Here is a 19,753-nt window from a genome sequence, read left to right as displayed (position 1 = left end):
TCCCGAAGGACAGTTTTTTATGGTACAGGAATAAACAAATGTATTTCTTATTGGCAAAATGTATAGATTGTAATGTAATGGTTCCTATTTTGATTAATAAAGATGTGTTTGGGACTAGTTATTAATATAACTTAAAATCTGTGGCCTAAAACTGCAATTACTTTTGCACCAACTTAATATTATAATTTTCATTTTACAGAGGAGAAAATGTAGACAGAGAGAGAATTGCATGCTCAAAAATCACAGAGCTGGTGGATGGCAGATCCAGGATGTAAACCCCAGGTGACTTGGCTCTAGAGTACGTATCAGCACCAATATTGTCTTCAATATATTTAATAATTCTATAATGATTTATACATATTAAACCATTTGATATTCAATATAAGATATTTATGTATTGGGAATTTTATAATGATGGGTAAACTAAGGCTTAGAGTAAGTTCAATCTTAAAGTTTTGTGTTTTTTTTTATTTAGTAACTAAATGATAGAGAAGTTGAATCCAGGTCTAACCCTAAATGTCACCTCTTTTCACCAACCCATGCATTTCATGAAAAATGTCACAAAAGCAGAATTGGATGTAACTAGGGTGTTCATTGTTAATTCACTCTCTCTCAAGTATCAATTAATTAATTGATTCTGCAGCAAGCTTGAGTAAATAGCTATTTGCCAATCATTTGTTAACTGCTGGGGATACTAAATCAAAACACAATCCTTGTCTGCAAAAGCTTGTGATAGGGAGACAGACAACAGAGGAGACAGCTATGGACAATAAACTGAGTTCTCTTAACAGCAATAAGCATTGTGATCGTGAACATGAAGATCGAGTGTATCAAGTTCAAACTGCGTAGAAGGCCAAGAGTCAAGAACACCTTTCTGGTGGAGATCACATGAGTCTCAGAGGGTAAACAGTCTTTACCTGAATATCTATAATGGTCAGGTAAAGAAAGACAGCAGGGAAAGGAAGAGGCAGGAATAAAGAAGACCTGAGAGAACTGGGCTGATGAATTAAGGAGGAGACCATAAAATGTGTGGTCCTTTACACTGAGGAATTTAAATTGTATCTGGAAAGCAGCGCTAAAACTAAATCAACCTTTAAGCGAGGAAGTAATGCAACAAATGTGGATTTTATAAAGATCGCCCTAGCAGAAATGGGAAGAACAACATAGGAAGATGAAACGGCCATCAGGAAGGTGAGCTAAGAATGTCTGGTCATATTCTAAACATGAGACCACGAAGACTCAGGTGAAATGAGAGTAGGAAAGAGACCGACAGCAAACCCTCTGATAGCACTTACAGGCACTGCTCCGTGTATTTTATCTACATTAACACGTTTATGTCTTCTGGCAACCCTCTGAAGTGGGTACAATTATTACTAATTACCAGTTCAAACATCTGCAAACTGATGTAGAAAAAATTTAGGTGACTTGCACAAAAAAAATTCTAGTACCATCTTGGATGTTTTAATTTCCACTCTACAATCTTAATATGTTTATTGTATGAACCTTAAAAATGGCCACTTGTAGAATTTTCCTCCCTTCTCTATTTAATGATGGAATTAACTGTACTACTGACAAATACCACTATCCCACTGGTAAAAATAATAGATTGTTTCTCAAATAGGAGTGCGATACCAGTAATCCATTATCTGCAGACTGTTGAAGTTAAACCAACATTGGTTTTTAGGTTTTGAAAATGTCAGAAGAACTTTCATTTGATTCTAGCCTATGACAGTGCCTGAAACTGGGAGACAGCACTATAATTGTAATTTATTTCAAACACTAGCAGTTGCACAAGGTTTTCATGATGTGTGAAAAAGGACTCAGTTTACAATTTTAAAAAAGAGAAAAAAAGAGAAGAAAGAAATTCAGCGAGGTCACTGCAATTTCAATTTCATGTGAAATGATTAACAATAGATACAGCTTAAGATTATCACTAACTCCTACACCTGCCATAATTTACAACTCTGTACAATTAAAATAACTAAACCTATTTCACAAACATATGTAATTAGAAATTTCTATTTCAGCAGGATAAAGACAAGCTCCGGAGTGAAACAATTTAATAGTAACAGAGCCCTTACCATCTATACTTAAGAGGAAGCACAACAAGACAATGAGTAATTTGTGATAAAAGAGCAGATTCCTGTTTAACCCTAACAAGGCCTTTGTTCAGCTCCACAGGTGCATCATATTATTTCATAGTAGACTTCATTTTTTTCAAATCAATACAAAAAAGAGATTATAAAATGGCGCGTGAGCAAGCTAAGACCTTTCAGATCTAAAAGGCTTATTTAACTGAATGGTTCTCTTTTAAAATATGAATCGTTTTTTAATTTATTTTATGTTTTTTCTTCTCAAAGAGGATCTTCTATTACTTGCTTTCTATGAAAAACTAACCTCGGTTTTTTTCCTTTTTATTTTTGAGACAAGGTCCCCCTCTGTCACCCAGGCTGGAGTACAGTGGCATGATCACAGCTCACTGCAGCTTACACTTCCTGGGCTCAGGTGATTCCCCCACCTCAGCCTTCTGAGTAGCTGGAGCTACAGGCGCCCACCACCATACCAGACTAATTTTTGCATTTTTTACATAGACGGGGTTTTGTCATATTGCCCAGGCCAGTCTTGAACTCCTAGGCTCAAGTGATCCACCTGCCCTGGTCTCCAAAAGTGCTAGGATTACAGGCATGAGCCCCTGAGCTGAGTCAGGTTTTTTCAATTAAAAAAATAAAATGCTTGTTATCTTAAGAGGTTACACGGTTATAAAAAGAAAGGTGGAAGCAACCCACATCTATTGATGGATAAACAGATAAACAAAATGTGGCATATACATATAATAGAATATTATTCGGCCTTAAAAAATGTTTGACATATGCTATAGCACGGATATTCCTTGAGGACATTATACATAGTGAGATAAGACAAGCACACAAAGACAAATACTATTATTATTCTACTTAAATGAGGTACCTAAAGAACCAGGATTCATAGTGACAGAAAGTAGATGGTGGGTACCAGGGTTGGGGAAGGGGTGAATGGGAGCTGTTGTTTAATGGGACAGAGTTTCAGTTTTTCACAATGAAGAGTTCTGGCAATTGGCTGTACAGCAATGTCAATGTGCTTTACCCTACTGAACTGTATATTTAAAAATGGGTAACATAGTAAATCTTATGTAATGTATATTTTGCCACAATAAAATAAAAACTCCATTGGGAAAAGGTTAAGAAAGACTACTAATTTCCTTCTGTAAATTTCTGCTAGCTATCACTGTATTTTGGATAGTTTTTGTTATTTATACTGATCTCACTGAATATGGACTGTGTACTATTCATTTCTCCTATCTGTAGAGCGTGGCATGATATCAAGAACCCATGGTAAATGGGCAATAAATATTTGCTAAATGTTACTTATATCATCCAATTGCAAGCTTTTTCTTGTCCAAACTCTCCCTTCCTCCCCTCTTTGAGATATTCTGAAAAATAAATAGCTAATATCATAGAGAGGACATATCTCCATTTGACTAAGGATGCCTGTTGCCCCAGAGTTCCATTTAGGTAACAAGCTGTTTTACTCTAACAGGGCCCTCAGATTAGAGGTTGTTTTTGGGTGTGTCTGGGAGGATGTTTATAGAAGAGATTAGTATTTGAGACTGAATTATATATATACTTATATATATGTTTATGTATGCTTTTTATTTATACATATTTATATTATAATCTAGTAGTTCTATTTCTCAGAAGAACCTAGTACAGTGCAGAATAAATTCGATTCAAAACATGCACACTTTAAAAAACGTTATTTAGTTAATATCTGCTATGGACTGAATGCATGTGTCCTCACAAAGTGCATCTGCTGAAATCTTAAGTGTGGTAATATTAGGAGGCAAGGCCTTCGAAAAGTAATAAGGTCATGAGAATGAGCAGCCCCTCATGGTGGGATCGGTGCCCTTGTGAAAAGATATGAGAGGGCTTCTTTCTCTTTCTGCCCTCCACAGTGTGAAGATACAAAGAAGATGGCGAAGAAGGCCATTACATAATGGTAAAGGATCGATACAACAAGAAGAGCTAACGATCCTAAATATATATGGACCCAACACAGGAGCACCCAGGTATATAAGGCAAGTTCTTAACGACGTACAAAGAGACTTAGACTCCCACACAATAATAGTGGGAGACTTTAACACTCCACTGTCAATATTAGTCAGATCAACCAGACAGAAAATCAACAAGGATATCCAGGGCTTGAACTCAGACCTGGAACAAGCAAACCTGATAGACATTTACAGAACTCTCCACCCCAAATCCACAGAATATACATTCTTCTCAGCACATCACACCTACTCTAAAATTGGCCACATAATAGGAAGTAAAGCACTCCTCAGCAAATGCAAAACAATGGAAATCAAAACAAACAGTCTCTCAGACCATAGTGCAATCAAGTTAGAACTCAGAATTCAGAATCCAACTCAGAACCGCACAGCTTCATGGAAACCGAACAACTGGCTCTTGAATGTTGATTCGATAAACAATGAAATGAAGGCAGAAATAAAGAAGTTCTTCGAAACCAATGAGAATGAAGACACAATATACCAGAATCTCTGGGACACATTTAAAGCAGTCTCTAGAGGAAAATATATAGCAATAAGTGCTCACATGAGAAGAGTGGAGAGATCCAAAATTGACACCCTATCGTCAAAATTGAAAGAGCTAGAGGAGCAAGATCAAAAAAAACTCAAAACCTAGCAGAAGACAAGAAATAACTAAGATCAGAGCTGAACTGAAGGAGATTGAGACACGAAAATCCCTTCAAAAAATCAATAAATCCAAGAGCTGGTTTTTTGAAAAGATCAACAAAATAGTCAGACCACTAGCCAGACTGATTAAAAAGAAAAGAGAGAACAACCAAATAGATGCAATAAAAAACAATAAAGGGGAAATCACCACAGACTCCACAGAAATTCAAACCATCATCTGAGAATATTACAAACAACTCTATGCGCATAAACTAGTAAACCTGGAAGAAATGGATAAATTCCTGGACTCCTGTGTCCTCCCAAGCCTAAACCAGGAGGAAGCTGAAACTATGAATAGACCAATAACAAGGTCTGAAGTTGAGGCAGCAATTAAGAGCCTACCACACAAAAAAAGTCCAGGTCCAGATATGGTTCACAGCTGAATTCTACCAGACACAAAAAGAGCAGCTGGTACCATTCCTTGTGAAACTATTCCAAATAATCCGAAAAGAGGGAATCCTTCCCAAATCATTTTATGAGACCAACATCATCCTGATACCAAAACCCGGCAGAGACTCAACAAGAAAAGAAAACTTCAGGCCAATATCCATGATGAACATAGATGCAAAAATTCAATAAAATACTGGCAAGCCGATTGCAACAGCAAATCAAAAAACTTATTCATCATGATCAAGTAGGATTCATCCCAGGGATGCAAGGCTGGTTCAACATACGCAAGTTTATAAACGTAATTGACCACATAAACAGAACCAAAAACAAAAACCACATGATTATCTCAACTGACGCAGAGAAGGCATTCGACAAAATTCAACAGCCCTTTATGCTAAAAACCCTCAATAAACTCGGTATTGATGGAACGTATCTCAAAGTAATAAAAGCTATTTACGACAAACCAACAGCCAATATCATACTGAATGGGCAAAAACTGGAAGCATTCCCTTTGAAATCCGGCACTAGACAAGGATGCCCTCTTTCACCACTCCTATTCAATATAGTACTGGAAGTTCTAGCCAGAGCAATCAGGCAAGAAAAAGAAATCAAGGGTATTCAAATAGGAAAGGTGGAAGCCAAATTGTCTCTATTTGCAGATGACATAATAGTATACCTAGAAGACCCCATCACCTCAGCCCAAAAACTCCTGAAACTGATAAGCAACTTCAGCAAAGTCTCAGGATGCAAAATCAATGTGCAGAAATCACAAGCATTTCTATACACCAGTAACACACAGAGAGCCAAATCAAAAGTGAACATTCACAATTGCTACAAAGAGAATAAAATACCTAGGAATACAACTCACAAGGAACGCAAGGGACCTCTTCAAGGAAAACTACAAACCACTGCTCAACGAAATAAGAGAGGACACAAACAGATGGAGAAACATTCCATGTTCATGGTTAGGAAGAATCAATATCGTGAAAATGGCCATACTGCCCAAAGTAATTTACAGATTCAACACTATCCCCATCAAGCTACCAATATCCTACTTTACAGAACTGGAAAAAACCACCTTAAACTTCATATGGAACCAAAAGAGAGCCTGCATAGCCAAGTCAATTCTAAGCAAAAAGAACACAGCGGGAGGCATCACACTACCGGACTTCAAACTATACTACAAGGCTACAGTAATCAAAACAGCATGGTACTGATACCAAAACAGAGATATAGACCAATGGAACAGAACAGAGGCATCGGAGGCAACACAACATATCTACAACCACACAATCTTGGATAAACCTGACAAAAACAAGCAATGGGGAAAGGATTCCCTGTTTAATAAATGGTGTTGGGAAAACTGGCTAGCCATGTGCAGAAAGCAGAAACTGGACCCCTTCCTGACACCTTACACTAAAATTAACTCCAGATGGATTAAAGACTTAAACATAAGACCTGGTACCATAAAAACCCTAGAAGAAAATCTAGGCAAAACCATTCAGGACATAGCAGTAGGCAAGGACTTCATGACGAAAACACCAAAAGACTTGGCAACAAAAGCCAAAATAGACAAATGGGACCTAATGAAACTCCACAGCTTCTGCACGGCAAAAGAAACAGTCACTAGAGTGAATTGGCAACCAACAGAATAGGAAAACATTTTTGCAGCTTACCCATCTGAGAAAGGGCTGATATCCAGAATTTACGAAGAACTCAAACAGATTAACAAGAAAAAAACAAACAAGCCCATTCAAAAATGGGCAACGGATACGAACACACACTTTACAAAAGAAGACATACATGAGGCCAACAAACATATGGAAAAATGCTCATCATCACTAGCCATTAGAGAAATGCAAATCAAAACCACATTGAGATACCATCTCACGCCAGTTAGAATGGCGATCATTAAAAAAATCTGGAGACAACAGATGCTGGAGAGGATGTAGAGAAATAGGAATACTTTTACACTGTTGGTGGGAGTGTAAATTAGTTCAACCATTGTAGAAGACAGTGTGGCGATTCCTCAAGGACCTAGAAATAGAAATTCCATTTGACCCAGCAATCCCATTACTGGGTATATATCCAAAAGACTATAAGTCATCTACTATAAGGACACATGCACATGAATGTTCATTGCAGCACTGTTTACAAGAGCAAAGACCTGGCACCAACCCAAATGCCCATCGATGATAGACTGGATTGGGAAAATGTGGCACATATACACCATGGAATATTATGCAGCAACCAAAAATGATGAGTTCGTGTCCTTTGTAGGGACATGGATGAATCTGGAGAACATCATTCTCAGCAAACTGACACAAGAACAGAAAATGAAATACTGCATATTCTCCCTCATAGGCGGGTGAGGAAAAATGAGAACACATGGACACAGGGAAGGGAGTACTACACACTGGGGTCTATTGGGGGGAATAGGGGAGGAACAGTGGCAGCGGGAGATGGGGAGGGATAGCATGGAGAGAAATGCCAACTGTGGGTGAAGGGGAGGAAGGCAGCAAAACACACTGCCATGTGTGTACCTATGCAACTATCTTGCATGTTCTGCACATGTATCCCCAAACCTAAAATGCAATTTAAAAAAAACAAAAACAAAGAAGAAGTTGGCTATCGGTAAACTTTCATCAGGCATCGGATCTGCCAGCCCCTTGATCTTGGACTTCCCAGCTTTCAGAACTATAATAAATGTCTGTTATTTAGGCCACCTAGTCTATAGTATTTTGTTGTGACAGGATTTGTCTAAGACAGCATTTGTCTTTTAAAATATAAATAGATTGTACTATCTGCAGCATGGTATACATTGAGAATTCTTATAGTGAAGCTTAACTCTGGGAAAGACAAAGGTAAGTTTATCATTAAATGTAGTCAGCAAGTAAAATGATAATCTGTAAAATTTCTTTCATCTAGTAAAATCCAGTGAAACTACATTGAATGTCTATTAATTTCCATGAAATGTATTGAAATAATACTTAATAAGATGTCTTCATGCTTTTACATCCCTTGAGAGTTTAACAAATTGTAGACTATTTCTACATTGTTTTCTGTAATACATTCATTTAGGACAACATCATGTTGGCATAGTTAGAATCATGTCTGTATGTAGGCATGTTGGGGTTATAATAATTTCTATCAATATTTTCTCAAAAATTTTAACCAAACTTACATCAAGAGCAGAGTTAAATGAGCTCTGTGGATTTACATTAAAATTTGATCTATAAACACTATAAAGCTAATTGTATTGAGTTTTGATTTCCACAATTTAGCACACTAACCATGTTAAATGAGTCATAATAAGAAAGTCATCACATTTATAAATTTTTATATAGAATTTATTTGAAATGACTACTAATGCAAAATGGCACAAAATGTTTCAATACTAATTGTTCATTTCATTTGGTATGAGTGGCTATTAATATAAGTTAGAACATAAAACAATTACTGAGCCAGTTGCACTAATTTCTGGGCATTAATGCAACCAATCAATCAAATGCTTGAGGTGAAACAAACTTGGGTTCAAGCCCATTAGTTTGTTTTATCTTTGATACTAAATTAGCCAGCTATTAGCTGAAGTACAAACTGGATAACAATAATCAGTTTAGCCATAGATTTTGTGCGTTTATGTGCGTGGATGTTGAAAAATCTTGCAAACAGTCTTCCAAGCTAACATAAAAGTTCGATAAATAATTTCTAAATTTAATGGAATTTGGGGCTCTAAATAGTATTTGAACTTGTATAGGGTAAAATCAAAATATAACTAAAAATTATTGACAATATTTTCACTCTCAAAAGTTTGTTTCCATTTATAATCATTCAGTCCTACCCCCACCAACTAATTTCCAGACAACTGCTGGTCTATTAATGCATATTAGTTTGAATTTTCTAGCATTATGTATATAAGTAAATTTATATATAGTGTTATAAATATTAGGCTTTTAACCTTTTTTTGCTATATATAATTATTTTGAGATTTATCCAGGAATATGATTGAACCAGCTCACAAAAGCTAGTGAGAGCCAAGTCTTAACATTTTACAAATTATGTAAGTTTGTTGTGAAATAGCCATTATTTTAAAAGTTATCTAAATGTACAATTAAATTTTATTTTAAAAAGTTAACAAATACTCAAACCTCATCTCTTCATATTTATTTTGCAATGTTTATCATATTGTGTCCCCTCAGAGGTCTTGTTGAAAGCTAATCACTGATGGTATTTGGAGGTGGGGCCTTTGGAAGAAATCAGGTTGTGAGGGTGAAGGTCATGAGGCTTCACCCTCATAAATGGGATTAACGCTCTTATAAGAAGAGGTTAGAGAGCCAGCCTCACTCTCTCTACCATAGGAGGATACAGGGAAAAGCTGGCTGCCTGCAGTGTGGAAGAAGGCCATCATCAGAACCCAACCATACTGGCACCCAACCTTAGATTTCTCAGCCCCCAGAACTATAAGAAATAACTGTTGTTTATGCCACCCAGTTTATCATAATTTGTTATAGCAACCTGAATAAAGAATGGCATTTACTGAAGTTGGGCCAGGTGGCATACACCTGTAATCCCAGCACTTTGAGAGGCTGAGGCAAGAGGACTGCTTGACCCCAGGAGTTCGAAAACATTCTGGTCAACATAGTGAGGACCTATCTCTACAGTAAATTTAAAAAATTACCCTGGTGTGAGGATCTATTGAGCTCAGGAGTTGGAGGTTGCAGTGAGCTAGGATTGTACCACTGCACTCCAGCCTAGATGACAGAGTGACACTCTGTCTCTACAAAAAAAAAAAAAAAAAATTGGTACATGAATGGAAGAAACATTATAAAAAATAGTTTTCTACCAGGGATCCCTTCCCAACTTCACATTCATTGACCTTACATTGGTAACTTGAAATCAGCCATGGCAGGAACATTGGTACCATGGAAATGAGTAAATGCTATAGATAGTCCTCCTCTTACTTTTATTTTTGAGAGCCAGTTGTTAAACATTTGCCAGCAGAACACTGGGTTTATCCATGTAGTTGAAATATCAAATAAATCAAATCATAAGTCACTGTTATATCCATAAAATTGGAATTCTAAGTAGCACTCCAATTTTATGGATATAACAAAAATTTGTTTATCATTTCATCTATTGAATGTTGGGTTGTTTCTAGTTTTTGACTTTTAAGAATTAAGTTGCTTTGAACATTCACAGGTAAGTATATGTACAGCATATGGTTTCATTTCTCTTGGGTATTCATGAGTGATACATTCATGAGTGATATAGTGGGCCAATAAGTATATGTTTAACCTTATAAGAAAAAGCTAAACTATCAGCAATATTTGAAAGTTCAAGTTGTTCCACGTCCATATCAACACCTGATAGCATTTGGCTTTTTAAGCTACAACCCAATCAAGCTAGTGTACAAGGCTGTCGTATTGTGATTTTTTTAAAAATTGTTTTTACTGATATATAATATACCAGCAAATTCTCCCCTCTATAATGGATAATTTAGTGGGTTTTAATATATTTACAAGGTTATACAAGCATAACCACTAATTCCAGAATATTTTCATCAATCCCCAAAAATACTTTGGATTCATGCAGTCACTCCCCATTTCCACATGAACAAAGGCTGGTTTTCTATTTACTTAGTAGTCTTTAATTTCTTTCAGTGATGTTGTATAACTCTCAGTGCACAAGTCTTGGTGAATCTGATGATTAGGTGTCTTGGGGTTGATCTTCTTGTAGAGTATCTTACTAAGGTTTTCTAAATAGCATTTGAATGTTGGCTTGTCTTGTTAGGTTGGGTAAGTTCTCCTGGATGATATCCTGAAGTATGTTTTCCAAATTGTTTCCATTGTCCCCAGAATGGATCTCTTTCAGATATCCCAATCAGTCATAAGTTATGTCTCTTTACATAACCTCCTATTTCTTGGAGGTTTTATTCATTCCTTTCCATTCCTTTTTCTCTATTGTCTGCTTGTCTTGTTTCAGAAAGACAGTCTTCGAGCTCTGAGATTCTTTCCTCTACTTGTTCTATTCTTCTAATCTCTGATTACATTGTGAAGTTCTCGTGTTGTGCTTTTCATCTCCATCAGGTTGGTTATGTTCCTCCCTAAACTGGCTATTCTGGCTATTGGCTCCTGTACTGTTTTATCATAATTCTAAGCTTCTTGGCATTGGGTTACAACATGCTTTCTTTAGCTCAGCAAAGTTATTACACACCGTCTGAAGCCTACTTCTGTCCATTCTGCCATCTCAGCCTCAGCCCAGTTCTGTACCCTTGCTGTAGAGATGTCATGGTCATTTGGAGGAGAAGAGGCCCTCTGGCTTTTCAGTTTTTGGTGTTTTTGCATGGATTCTTTCTCATATTTGTGGACTTATGTGCCTTTGATCTTTGAGGTTGCTGACCTTTGGGGTTTTTTGCAGGGTCTTTTTCATGTAAATGTTGAAATATTGTTATTATTGTTTTCTGGGTTTTTTTCTTATTTATTTTTTTTAACAGGCCACTTTCATAGGGCTGCTGAGGTTTGCTGGGGGTCCACTCTAGACTCTAGTTGCCTTGGTTTTTCCTGTATCTGGAGGTATCACCAGTGAAGGCTATGAAACAGTCAAGATGGCAGCCTGCTCCTTCCTCTGGAAGCTCTGTCCCACCAGGATAATGACTGGTTGCCAGCCTAAATGCGCCTGTAGGGAGGTCTCTACCAGTCAGGAGGAATGGGATCATCGACCCCACTGGCTGATTTTTGTAGAGCAAGTGTGCTGCATTGTTGGGGAAATCCTTCCAAGTCTGTACTGTTTGTATTCTCCAAAGCCAGCAGGCCGGAACAGCTAAGTCTACCAAATTGCAGAGATAGCCACCACCACCACTTCCTCAAGAAACTTGCTCCTGTCTCAGGCAGGCTCCAGCCTGTTGCTGCTGGCTGGCCGGAATTCCAGGCCAATGGGTCTTAACTTGTGAAGTGCCAGGGAATTAGGACTTGCAGAATGATGCTGCTTGGCTCCCTGAATTCAGCCCCCTTCTTAGGAATATGTACAATGGACTCTTGCCTTACTGGGTAGTCAAGGACTGAGCATTACTTAGCTAAAACTCCTGGACCTCTGTATGCGCCTAAGCAGCTACTCTGCTGAGACTCCACCCAGCTCTGTGTATCAGACCCAAGATCCTGGTGGTGTGGGCTCACAAGGGGATATCCTCATCTACAGGTTGCAAAGATCTTTGGGAGAAGTGTGGTTTCCCAGCTGGGGTCGCACAATCACTCACTACTTCCCTTGGCTGGGGATGGGGTTTCCTTTGGCTCTGTGCCACTCCCAGGTGGGCCATCACCCCACTCTGTTTTTCTTTATTCTCCATGGGTCGAGTTGTTGGCCTAATCAGTCCCAGAGCGAGAACATGGATATTTCAGTTGAAGGTGCTGAATTCACTTGCCCCTTTCATTCCGCTCCGTAGTGCCACAGACCACAGTTGTTTCTAATTGGTCATCTTAGAACCAAAATCTTAACACTAGGTTTCTCGATCCAACCCCATAAGCACAGTACATCTTTCAGTACATCTTTCCATTTAGGTCTTCTTTAATTTCACTAGTCAACATTTTATAGTTTTCAGTGTGTAGAAAGGTAATGCACATGCTATTTGTAAATTTCAATTTTCAATAGTTCGTTTTCATATATAGAACCACAATTAATTTCTTATGTATTTGCCTTGTATCCCACAATCTTGCTAATAAAAACTCTTATTAGCTCTAATTTTTTTTTGTAGACTCCTTAAGATTTTGTAAATAGATGATAATATCCTCTACAAATAAAGACAGGTTTCTTTTTTCCACTCTGCATGACTTTTATCTGTTTTTCTTAATGTTTTTACTACTCATTGAAAGTAAAGTTGAATAGAAGAATTTTTGGTGCAACATTGAATAGAAGTAGAGTTTAATGCCTGATTCCTGATCACAAAAGGAAATCGTACAGTCTTTTACTGTCATATTAGCAGTAGCTTTTTCATAGATGCCCGTTTATCTGACTGGAGAGGTTCACTTCTAATCTTAGATTGCTAAAGGATTTTTATCACAACTAGATGTTAAAATTCTCTAATATTTTTTGGTGTGTATTGAAATGTTACAATTTTCCTTTATGAGTCTATTAATATGGTAAATAAAATTGATCAATTTTTAAAATGTTAACCTAAATTTGTATTTTGAGGATGATGCATTATCCATTTTACATTTTCTTGGAATCAATTTGCTATTATCTCGTAAGAAGTTTACTGTTTGAGAAGCAAATTGGAGAAGGGTTTTCACCTCAATAATGTCTTCGTTAGGTTTTCAAAAATCACTTTCTTAAGGTATGATTGACATACAAAAAACTGTACATATTTAATGTTTACAGTTTGATGAGTGTGGAGAGAAGTATACACCTGGAAGACCATCACCACAGCTAATGCTAAACAGTTATCCATCATCTCCAAAAGCTTCCTTCCTCTTTTACTTAATTTTAAATATACATTTATTCTAAGGTCTGGGACAAATGTGTAGAATGTGCAGATTTGTTACATAGGTATACATGTGTCATGGTGTTTGCTGCGCGTATTAAACCGTCATCTAGGTTTTAAGTCTTGCATGCCTTAAGCATTGGTCCTAATGTTCTCCCTCCCCATTCCCCCTACCCACCCATCAGGCCCTAGCATGTGATGTTCCACTCCCTCTGTCCATGTCTTCTCATTATTCAACTCCCATTTATGAGTGAGAACATGTGGTGTTTAGTTTTCTGTTCTTCTGTTAGTTTGCTAAGAATGATAGCTTTCAGCTTCATCCATGTCCCTGCAAAGGACATAAACTCATTCTTTTTTATGGTTGTATAGTATTCCATGGTATATATGTACCACATTTTGTTATCCAGTCTTTGTTGATGGGCATTCCGGTTGGTTCTAAGACTTTGCTATTGTAAATAGTGCTGCAATAAACATATGTGTACATGTGTCTTTATGATAGAATAATTTATTATCCTTTGGGTATATATCCACTAACAGGATTGCTGGGTCAAATGGCATTTCTAGTTCTAGATCCTTGAGGAATCACCACACTGTCTTCCATAATGGTTGAACTAATTTACACTCCCACCAACAGTGTAAAAGCATTCCTATTTCTCTACATCCTCTCCAGCATCTGTTGTTTCCTGACTTTAATAATTACCATTCTAACTGGCATGAATGGTATCTCATTATGGTTTTGATTTGCATTTCTTTAATGGCCAGTGATGATGAGCTTTTTTTCAAATGTTTCTTGGCCACATAAATGTCTTCTTTTGAGAAGTGTCTGTTCATATCCTTTGCCCACTTTTGATGGGGTTGTTTTTTTCTTGTAAATTTGTTTAAGTTCCTGGTAGATTCTGGATATTAGACTTTTGTCAGTGTGGCAAATTGCAAACATTTTCTCCCATTTCATAGGTTCCCTGTTCACTCTGATGACAGTTTCTTTTGCTGTGCAGCAGCTCTTTAATTAGATCCCATTTGTCAATTTTGGCTTTTGTTGCAATTGCTTTTGGTGTTTTAGTCTGAAGTCTTTGCCCAGGCCTATGTCCTGAATAGCACTGCCTAGGTTTTCTTCTAGGGTTTTTATGGTTTTGGTTTTTACATTGAAGTCTTTAATACAAAAGAGAGAGCAGGAAATAAAAAGAAATTAAAAGTATCAGGCATTAGAGAGGAGACATCACTACAGTTCCCACAGACATTAAAAGGATATTAAGGAAATGTTATTCGTAATGTTATGCCTGTAAATTCAATAACTTAGATGAAATGTACAAATTCCTTGAAAGAAATTCACCACCAAAGCTTATCCAAGAAGAAGTGCTGAAACTGAACAATCTATATCAATTAAAGACATTGAATTTTTAAAAGCCTTCTCACAATGAGAGAGCTTCTAAAATTCACTGGTGAAATTTACAAATTTTTTTTTAATGCAAAAATCCTCAATAAAATTCTGGTAAACCAAATCCAGCAGTACATCAAAAAATTTATCCACCATGGTCATGTCAGCTTTATCCCTGGGATGCAAGGCTATTTAAACATGTGCAAATCAATAAGCATAATCCATCACATAAACAGAACCAATGACAAAAACCACATAGATGCAGAAAAGGCCTTCGATAAAACGCCACACCCATTCATGCTAAAAACTCTCAATTAACTAGATATCGATGGAATGTATCTAAAAATAATAAGAGCTATTTATAGCAAACCCAGAACCAGTATCATACTGAATGGGTAAAAGCTGGAAGCATTCCCTTTGAAAACTGGCACAAGACAAGGATGCCCCCTCTTCCACTCCTATTCAACATAGTATTGGAAGTTCTGGCCAGGGCAAAGAGGCAAAAGAAAAAGTAAAGGGTATTCAAATAGGAAGAGAGGAAGCCAGATTGTCTCTGTTTGCAAATGACATGATTGTATATTTAGAAAACCCCATTATCTCAGCCCAAAAACTCCTTAATAAGTGATTTCAGCAAAGCCTAAAGATACAAAATTAGTGTGCAAAAATCACAAACATTCCTATACACCAATAACAGACAAGCAGAGAGCCAAATCATGAATGAACTCCCATTCACAATTGCTACAAAGAAACTAAAATACCTAAGAATACAACTTACAAGGGATGAGAAGGACCTCTTCAAGGAGAACTACAAACCACTGCTCAAGGAAATAAGAAAGGACAGGAACAAATGAAAAAAATAAATCCATGCTCATGGATAGGAAGAATCAATATCATGAAAATGGCCATACTGCCCAAAGTAATTTAAAGATTCAATGCTATTCTCATCAGGCTACTATTGACTTTCTTTGCAGAAATAGAAAAAAGGATTTTACATTTCATATGGAACCAAAAGAGAGCCCATATGAGATGGAAACATAATTAAACCTATTAATTTCAACTAAAATGGTACATTTTCTTAGTGTTTATTCCGTAAGATAAAGCAATTTGGCATTTGTACCTTTGCAATTTTTGCCATATATTTTAAATTATGTTTTAAAGCCTATGTTCTAACATGTAGAAGATAACCATTTTACAATATTGTTTTCTTAATCAAATTATAATATTGTGTCCTTTTACAAAAAAATAAGTTTTAGCAGAGCATCAGAAGTTATCAAAGAAATAAAAGAGTCATTATTCTCTCTGGGAAATTTCCTATTCCAGTCATGTCACATGCAGTAAAGAAAATGTCAAGTACTGAACTCTTTCCTAAAGCACATTAAATTGCAATTTTTGCCATATATTTTAAATTATGTTTTAAAGCCTATGTTCTAACATGTAGAAGATAACCATTTTACAATATTGTTTTCTTAATCAAATTATAATATTGTGTCCTTTTACAAAAAAATAAGTTTTAGCAGAGCATCAGAAGTTATCAAAGAAATAAAAGAGTCATTATTCTCTCTGGGAAATTTCCTATTCCAGTCATGTCACATGCAGTAAAGAAAATGTCAAGTACTGAACTCTTTCCTAAAGCACATTAAATCATATGTCATCACACACAACTTGCCACATTCAAATGTAATTTGAAAAATTAACTTTTTAATTAGAAATAAATGAGGTAGTACTGAATTCTCAGTTTTTGTTAAAACTCATTAGAAAGTAAATGTCAGAAAGTGTTTTACTGATCTGGTCTTAGTGAAAGTCAGACTAGTCTCATTTGAATTTCATCAAATATCTGAAACTACTTCTAAGAATACCTTCTGTGACAGAATTTAAACATGCTTTATTAAACATATTTTCATCCTTTGAAAGAATTCCAATTCATTTTCATGCAAATAATGCAAATACGTCAAAAATAGTGACATTCTCTGAGGTAAGTATAATATGAATATTTAATAAATTACATATTGAAATTATCTATATCCTACATAAATATACATTAATTAAGAAGTAAGCCATCCAGTTTTATTGCTATGTGAAATAATGAAATACTTAACAAATCTTGGTTCAGAGAAAATTTTAAAAAATGAAAATTAAGAATTTATGACCCCTTTCTAAAATATTTTGGTCTTTAATAAAAAAATTGTTTCATATAATTAAGCCCTTTTGTTCTTTTTAATCTTTCAACATAATCTAATATAAACCACATTATATTACAATCATAGAAAATAATTTAAAGTTAAATTATCCTTTTTCATCAAGTGTTTATGCCACGGGTCACTGAGATAATTAACCACAGAAACAAAACAAGAAACCCAATTTGCCAATTACCTTCTTATATTTTTTTATTAATATAGAACCATTTTGAAATATCTTATTCCAAATCTAACTTAACTATCTATCTTTTCCTGAGATGAGAATTACGGTAACCTACATGACATTCCTATTTCTATAAACTCATTTTGCAAAATGATACCAAATGCCTGAAGAGCTGCTCTTTTCATAATTAAATTCTCCTGAAACAACAAAAACAACATTTGTAGGGTGCTTACTATGTGCCAAACACTTTACTCATGTTTTAATCTCTTAACAGTCCCATAAGGTAGGTACCATTACTGCCCTAATTTTACAAATGAGAAAAGTGAAGTTTAGAGATGCTTAATTAACCTACCCTGGATTACACAGTTGCTATATGGTAGAATAGAACTCAAATAGGCAGACATATCCCAGAGGCCTCATTCTTAGTCATTTTGCTATATTGTTTCTACATGTAAATATCATTACTGCCTAAAGCATTTAATCCAAGTTCCTTTCTTTGGCTTTAAAGACCTCAAAATCTGATCCAGTCCTAATTTTACTATACTTCCTTATGTACCAGTCCTACTAGACTTACTGTCCTCTTCTACATGTCATCTTCCTATTATTACTCTTCTAATTCAACAGCAATTCATCTTAATGATACATTTTGCTCTGTACAGCACATAGTTGGATAAAGAAATATGCTCTCAAGAGCATTAATCTTTTGATCTATAATTTGAAGCATTTACATTTATTGTGACAACCGGACACACCCAGATTCAAATCCTGATTCTGGAGCTCTTTGCTGTGTGACTCTGATTATGTGACACCCCTCTGCCTCAAATTCATCACAGTAAAATGGAGATAATTGCACGTTACTCATAATGCTGTTGTGGCGATTAATTGAGTTAATTAAGTAAAGTTCTTAGAAAGTTTAGAATCCTTTCCAACTGGTTCTTTCACTGTGCTAAGAATCTTTCATGACTGGTAATATATCTACTCCAAATTAAAAACAAATTAGTTATAATCTATAATACAAATCAAAACTGTAGTATTTTGATAAGCATGGATATTACTGGAGACAGCAATCTATGTGCAAAGAAAAAACAATACAAAATGGATTCTCTTTCAAGGTAAAAGAACAGACAAGGATGCTAGAGTAGATCTTTCTGTACATGTGGAAAAGCACTATTTTAATGTTAGTTCATATAATTTAAAAGCACTATTTTAAATTATATGAACATAGGAAGTTCTAGGAAGCCTATCATTTTATATTCAAATAGAGGGGACTTTTAGGTTGACTATCAGAGGTTTTCCTATATTTAGTATAAACAGCAGAGCAGGAAAAAAGAAAACTTAATTTCTATAGCATTCCAGTGAAATGTTTTCCAGGCACTAAGTTCAGCAAAGTTTCTATTCTCCAAATAGCTAAAATAAATCTATGGAGAACATCCCATATTTTTGTTTCTATCAAATAGATCTAAAATACATGAATTTTGCTATTATTTAAAATGGTCAAATTTTTCAGCACAAGAAGTATTGATTTCCCCTTTTTCTAAAAGTATCTAGGCTTTTCACTGGGTAACTACCCTTTCCTTACTGTCAGTATATAGGATACAGGCAAAGACAAATCCATCCCCAGCTCCAGGAAGAGGCATTTGGCCAAAGCTCAGGTCAATAAGAGCTTTGCACACACTGCTCACTGAACTAGTATGGGAATAGGCATAACACATGAGCCAACTGGTTTTCATCAAAGTGAATCCTAAGATTTTTGGGTGCTTTACTGCTGCATTTTTGTATTCTTTCTGGTGGACTTGCAGCTGGTGTATAGGAGACCTGCCCCAAGGTAAAATCAGCATAGATTTCCTTACATATGCAACACTAGAGAGCTAACATATACTGAGATCCTAATGATAATTTAAGCTTCTACATCAAGCTGGCATAATGCTACCACTGGAGTCTTCGGTTTACATCAGCCAATTAATTTTTATATGGCTTAAGCCAGTGTGACTTGGGTCTTCTGCTTCTATTAACTATACGATTCTTGACAAATATGTGTGTGATGAAGAAGTCACTTATGACAATGAAATTAAAATGCAGTCAGTACTCACTTACCTTTTGGTTTAATAAAGCATTTGCCAATTTTTGTACTTCTGAACTCAATAAAGTCGTTCCTCTGATGACTTTGCTGAGAGCAGCAAGAGACTGGTGAACACTTTGTACTAAATGAATAGCATTAAATTGTTCAAGAATGATGAAAGACAATATTGGAGATCCTTGTCGATCACTAGGAGGAGGCATTTTCTGATGTATCAGGTTTGAATTCTAAAAGAAAAATGTCATAAATTTACTGAATAGTAACACGGATCACTGATACATAAAACTCTCT

At 35.9% G+C, this 19,753-nt stretch overlaps 1 protein-coding gene across 8 annotated transcripts in view; it reads right to left on the bottom strand.

Moving 5' to 3' along the window:
- The window catches only part of DYNC2H1 (dynein cytoplasmic 2 heavy chain 1), a 375,588-nt gene that overhangs the window by 64,156 nt on the left and 291,679 nt on the right, over window positions 1-19,753 (bottom strand). For 6 of the 8 annotated variants that reach the window (XM_078339343.1, XM_035263991.3, XM_078339342.1 and 3 more), the window contains one exon: window positions 19,480-19,689. The exons of the other annotated variants lie outside the window; for them this stretch is intronic. In XM_078339343.1, coding sequence (XP_078195469.1) covers window positions 19,480-19,689 — 210 coding nt within the window. The remainder of the gene's footprint in view (window positions 1-19,479; window positions 19,690-19,753) is intronic. 8 annotated transcript variants of the gene reach the window in all.

Source organism: Callithrix jacchus, chromosome 10, assembly GCF_049354715.1.
Source record: "Callithrix jacchus isolate 240 chromosome 10, calJac240_pri, whole genome shotgun sequence".
Lineage (NCBI taxonomy): Eukaryota > Metazoa > Chordata > Mammalia > Primates > Cebidae > Callithrix > Callithrix jacchus.
The sequence above is the reverse complement of the archived record's forward strand: the minus strand, read 5'-3'. Positions and strand labels throughout refer to the sequence as shown.